Source organism: Sciurus carolinensis, chromosome 8 (assembly GCF_902686445.1).
Source record: "Sciurus carolinensis chromosome 8, mSciCar1.2, whole genome shotgun sequence".
Taxonomy (NCBI): domain Eukaryota; kingdom Metazoa; phylum Chordata; class Mammalia; order Rodentia; family Sciuridae; genus Sciurus; species Sciurus carolinensis.
Window position 1 is genome coordinate 13,833,579 of NC_062220.1, and position 6,474 is coordinate 13,840,052.

A 6,474-nucleotide genomic window follows, 5' to 3' on the forward strand; every position below is an offset into this window, starting at 1 on the left:
GAAAGAAACAGCTCTGCTTGACTAATCCCAAGTGCTGGTTAATCTGCCCCCTGTGAGAAGACACATTTACCAAGGGGAATTCACCAAAGGAACTTGCCTTCTCAAGAAGAGAGAGGAAGAAAGCAAGTAATCAAGTCAGGGGACCAATTGACCAATACTGAGAAACTCAAGATCTTACAGATAATCTTCAAGACAATTCAGGACCCACCAACACACAGTGCTGGGGGTAAAGCAGAAGCTTTAAAACAAATATAATGTACATAGAACATTTGTTTAAAATAACCAAGTTCACACCTTTCAGTGAGGTTTGATGGGAGATTTTTTCTATAGAACATGATCCTGGAGCAGGAATTTACTGGCTAGACTATACTTGGCGGACAGGAAAGTTAAGGACATTTTCAGATGAAAGGAACTAGGGATGAAAAAGAGCTTGCTGTAGTGTGGTCAAGAGGCAAAGGATGGCTTTTCAGAGCCAAGAGATGGTTTATGAACTGCACGTTGAGAGAAGCAGGTAGTGCGTGCTGAGCAGGCGAGGGGCTTCCACGTGTGCAGTGTGGCAATGGCAACACCATTCGTCTCCTTGGTCAATTCGATATTCTTTAAATATTGTGCATTTAAAAAAATATCACCAACCACGTACAAGGAATAGGAAAACATGAACCCTTCCTGGTCAACAGGAGGGCAATATTTTCTCCACCTGGAACAGTTCCTACTTCTTTTTTATTTTTCATTAGCACATATGATGTGTACATATTGATGAAGTGTGCACTGATCAAATCCGTCATCTCTTCCAACACTCCCCAACCTCTAGCACTCACTATTTTACTTTCAGGTTGATTTCTTTTAGCTCCCACGTATGAGAGAAAACTCATGGTACTTGTCTCTCTGTGTCTGACTTATTTCACATATCATGTCCTTCAGGCCCATCCATTTTGATGAAAATAATAGGATTTGATTCTTCTGAGATCAGAAGCAGCATTATCTTTGTTTTGTTCTCTAGATTGCATAAAGAAGAAGTGCTCAAAACTAAATGCTGGGGAATTACTCGAGCGCTACTGAATTTTTTCTCTTAGGTTTCCCTGGCTCCAAAGAACTACGCCATATTCTTTTTGCTACCTTCTTCTTCTTCTACGCCGTGACAATAATGGGAAACATGGTCATCATCATCACTGTCTGTATCAACAAGCATCTCCAGTCCCCCATGTATTTCTTTCTTGGCCACCTCTCTGTCCTGGAGATCCTGATCATATCCACTGCTGTCCCTTTTATGCTCCAAGGATTGCTACTCCCAAGGACTCAGATAATATCTTTGACAGCATGTTGTGCACAATTATATTTGTACCTTTCTTTGGGAACCTCAGAGTTGGCATTAATAGGAGTGATGGCTGTGGACCGTTATGTGGCTGTCTGTAACCCTTTAAGGTACAATATCATCATGAATAGCCAGACCTGTCTCTGGATGGTCATTGTGTCGTGGGTATTTGGGTTCCTTTTTCAAATCTGGCCAGTTTATGCCACATTTCAGCTGACTTTCTGCAAATCAAATCTGCTAGACCATTTTTACTGTGACCGAGGACAGTTGCTCAAACTATCCTGTGATGATACTCTTTTCATGGAGCTTATTCTTTTCTTGATGGCTGTTTTCATTATCATTGGTTCTATGATCCCTACGATTGTCTCCTACACCTACATCATCTCCACCATCCTCAAGATCCCCTCGGCCTCTGGCCGGAGGAAAGCCTTCTCCACCTGTGCTTCCCACTTTACCTATGTTGTGATTGGCTACGGCAGCTGCCTGTTCCTCTACGTGAAACCCAAGCAAACCCAGGCAGCTGAGTACAACAGGGTAGCATCACTGCTGGTTTTAGTGGTGACCCCCTTCCTGAACCCTTTCATCTTCACTCTCTGAAATGACAAATTCATACAGGCCTTTCAGAATGGCATCGAACGCTGTTGTCGACTTCTCAAGGATTAGCTCTGTCCTAGGGACAATCCTTACCACAGATTTGGGTAATCTAAAAATACTAATTCTCATCATAAACAATCATTCTCATCATCAAATAGTTTGTGACCCACAAGGGAATTTTAAGGTTCTGATCATGCTTGAATTTGTAATCAGAGAGTTCCTACATGGGAGATCACTTTATTATCATTATTTTGACTTTTGTATTGTTGTTATTCTGGGTGATGACACTCAGGGCTTCATGTCTGCTAGGCAAGTGTCCTACACTGAGCTATACCCCTAGACCTATGTTTTTTTTTAAATGGATACACACTTCTATAACTATAATACATTTCAAAAAATAAATTTCACAAGCGTAACTATGTGCTTTTCTGAACATTCAAATCTGTGTTCCTGGGCTGAAGCGGGATACAGAGGGGACAGAGGAGCAGCTTCTGATCCCTCTCCCTGTGCTTCACATTCTTCAGTTCTGACATGGTGTCTTTCCCCTCATGGCTCCTCAGTTTCTACACTCCGCACGCTGAACTTTCTACTTTCTTTTCTGATTCCATGTCATATCTTGAAGTGGTGAAGATTCATTTCTGTATTCCTTTTTCTCCTCCTTTCTCTCATAAGAACCAAGTTTACCAGGCTTTCTTCAAGCCCTATACTGAGCTTCCCTAATCCATGTCTCAGTTCCAATATTTCCTCATCCTAGCCCTGTTCCTGTCACCCCCATTAGTCCCAATATTTCTCTATTCTATGATATGTTTTAGAGATTTCTGCACCATGACACAAGTAATTACACAATTTTTTAAATTTTTACAGACTGCATTTTGATTCTACACAAATGAGGTATATCATTCTGTGTCTATGGTTGTGCAGGATGTAGATTCACGCCATTCATGTAATTATACATGTATGTAGGGTAATGGTGTCTGTCTTATTCCACCGTTTTTCATAACCCCCTCCCTTTCATTTCCCTCTACGTAATCTAAAGTTCCTCCATTCTTCTCTCACCCCTCAACCCTCACCCCCATTATATATCATCATCCACTTTTCAGGGAAAACATTTAGCCTTTGGTTTTTTGGGATTGGCTTATTTCACTTAGTAGGATATTCTCCAGTTCCATCTATTTATCTGCAAATGCCATATTATTCTTCTTTATGACTGAATAAGATTCCATTGTGTATATATACCAGAGTTTCTTTATCCATTCATCTGTTGAAGGGCATCTAGGTTGGTTCTACAATCTAGCTATTATGAACTGAGCTTCTAAAAACATTGATGTGGCTGCATTAATGTAGTATGCTAATTTTAAAGTACAAAGAACCCAATCAATAAATGGGCCAAAGAACTAGACAGAAACATTACAGAAGTTATACAGATGATTAATAAATATATGAAAAAGTGTTCAACATCTCTAGTAATTAGAGAAATGTAAATTAAAACAACTCTAAGATTTTATCTTACTCCAATTGGAATGGCTATTATCAAGAACACAAACAATAATGAATGTTGGCGTGGATGTGGGGAAAAAGGCACACTTTTACATTGCTGGTGGAGTTGCAAGTTGGTGCAGCCACTCTGGAAAGCAGTGTGGAGATTCGTCAGAGAACTTGGAATGGACCCACCTTTTGACCTTCTTATCCCACTCTTTGGTTTATACCCAAAGAACTTAAAATTAATGTACTACAGTAATTGCACAATTTTGATGGTAATCCAAATAAACACCACAGGTGACTATAAAAATAATTATGAACTTCCCTTCAGTTGAATATCACAAGAGTGTAGGAAGAATAAGGATGTTTTCTTTGTCATTAAAAGATGTCTAAGATGTAAAACAAAAAGCAGCACATGGGCTGGGATTGTGACTTGTTGGTAGAGCACTTGCCTAGCACATGTGAAGCACTGGGTTCGATCCTCAGCACCACATAAACAAATAAATAAAATAAAGGTATTTTGTCCACCTACAACTAAAAAATTATTTAAAATTTTTTAAAAAAATAAAAAAGCAGAGAGTTTTGCTTAAGTGTTAGCTTTTTATATGGAAACAGTAAAATTTAGTTTATGTTCATACTTGTACATACTTGCATATATTAAGTCTGGGAGGGAACACAGCAAACTGGCTTCCTAGGGGATTTGGTGATTGGAATGAGACTCAGTAATAGTGCTGGGAGAGAAACTATAGAATTGCTGTTCATATTGCTTTGAGTTCTATTTCATAATAATGTCTTATTTCAAAAACAAAAGAAATAATCCTGTTTCTAGTTGCCAAGGAAGGTTTGCTTGTGCAAGTGTCTCAATGTAACAAGCAATTTCTTGACAGAAGAATATTTAGTGAGTCCAGACAATTTATAGTCTGAGTAGAGAACTTTTTAAAGCTGAGTAAAGAACTTTTCTTGTCCTAGGGCCTTGAATAATTTTGTAATGATATATTCTTAACAAGATGTTCTTTAGATATTATATGTACCTAAATTATATTATGTATATTGAAGATCTTTTGTAAATCTGGATTTTTTACTTGTTGCTTTTTAAATGAAATATTCTGTCATGTAGAAACATTAATTTTGCTATTTTTGAATTTAATCTTTTCTTCCATGATTTGTATTTGCAATATTGTTTAAAAGCCCATTTACAGTGAAAGAACATAACAATAATCTCTTATACTACATATGAGCTCTGACAATATGAATATTGTACAGTTTAAATAAAAGAATGAAGTAAGCATATGCAAAATGTTTTTCAACATTTTCAGTAATCATACAGGTCAAAATAATATAGTATTTTAGACTTGTGTGTGTAATATGAGACAAAACAAATGAATAATTAAAGAATATTCTCATTAAATATAGAGGAGGTTAGTTAAAGTCTCTAGAGCCTCATCATTGAACTCTGCTATACAAGGATGCCTGGGTTTCTATCATACATCTTCTGGCTCTGTCCACTAGAATGTCCTAGCAATATTGAGCAATACAATAATAATGAACATTTCCTAGGCCCAGAGTGTAGTCTTGCAATACTATTTCCTGATAAGAGAAACTGGAGCTTCTAAGAGAAATGGTTGATTCCAAATCTAGGACAGAAAATCTACAAGATTGAATTTGGAACATCTTATTACACCAGATACCAAAGATTACTAGAGTCACATCAAAAAGATGAAGGAATCAATTGGGGAAGACTTCCACTAGTTCACAATGAAGTTTTGCTTCAAAAAATACAATAATTGCAATTATTTGAAGACCATCAAATATATTCAAATCAGAGTTCATAATGATATTTTTAAAAGTTATGCATCAGACCAAAATTGGATCAAGACTCTGAAACTACCTACTCACAGAAAACAATGCAAAAACAGAAAGACATGTTCAACTTCTATCACAAGGATGAATCAACAAAAGCCAGATTATGTGAGTTTTATGTCAAGACATCTGGCTTCTTCAATCAATAGATCAGAAGGAAGTGAAAGTGCTATAGAGAGAATATGTTGATTAAAATAGACTTTTAGTCTATTTTGACATATTTATACAAATATGGAGTATATCTTATTCTAATGAGGATCCCAGTCATATGAATATGCACGATGTTAAGACTCACTGTGGTGTGTTCATAAATGTACTAGGAAAGTTATGTCAGATTCATTTCACTGTCTTTCCTATTCCTATCCCTCCTCCCTTTCCCTTTATTCCTTGCTGTCTAATCTACTGAACTTCTATTCTCCACCCCCACCCGCTTATTGTGTGTTAGCATCCACATATCAGAGAGAACATTCAACCTTTGGTTTTGGGCAACTGACTTATTTCACTTAGCACGATTTTTAGGAACATAAGGAAGTGAATAATTAAAAGTTCAGATCATAGTTGCATCTAAGGACTTAAGGACTATAATTGGAATAGGACCCATGGCTGGGCTTCTAAAGCTAATGAAGTTCTATATCTTGATCTGGGGGGATGGTTGCAAAGGTGTTCACTTCTATCAAAGGGGTGCAGGACCCAACCTGAAAGAGCCCCCTCTTAATTTTCAGGCTACTATAACACAATACCATAGATTTGGGGTCTTGTAAATAACAGAAATTTATTTATCATAGTTCTAGATAAACTTCAAGATCAAGGTATTGGCAGATTTATTATCAGGTGATAGCAGAAGGAGAAAAGGAGATGTCCAGGTCTCTTATAATCATTTCCCAAAGGTCCCGCCTCCGAACACTTATCACATGGGAAATATTACATTTCAACATATGAATTTTGCAGGGACATAAATATTCAGTCTATAGCAGCTCTCAGTTCCAAAAGTTGGAACAATTTGAGTACTAAATTACATAATGTAGTTTGGATTATAATATAAAGAATAAAATATTGCTATTTTTATAAATCTGTGAATACATAGATGATTTATTGAATAAATAAAGGATTTGAAGAAATTACTTTGTTCTTTCTTTTTTCCATAACTATTGTGACTATTCTATTACCATTGCCTTTCCATATAAATATTAAAATAAATTTGTAGGAATTTACATACACGCACACACACA

General features: G+C 36.7%; 1 protein-coding gene across 1 annotated transcript; it reads left to right on the top strand.

Moving 5' to 3' along the window:
• The first annotated feature begins 1,030 nt into the window (after positions 1 to 1,030).
• LOC124991967 (putative olfactory receptor 9A1) lies at positions 1,031 to 1,909 on the top strand. The gene has a single exon (XM_047562935.1). The coding sequence runs from the start codon at positions 1,031 to 1,033 to the stop codon at positions 1,907 to 1,909; it is 879 nt and encodes a 292-aa protein (XP_047418891.1).
• The last annotated feature ends 4,565 nt before the right edge of the window (positions 1,910 to 6,474 follow it).

Bases quoted from the DNA above. Each gene is read 5' to 3' on its own strand.
- LOC124991967 (XM_047562935.1), top strand. From the start codon at position 1,031: ATGCTGGGGAATTACTCGAGCGCTACTGAATTTTTTCTCTTAGGTTTC.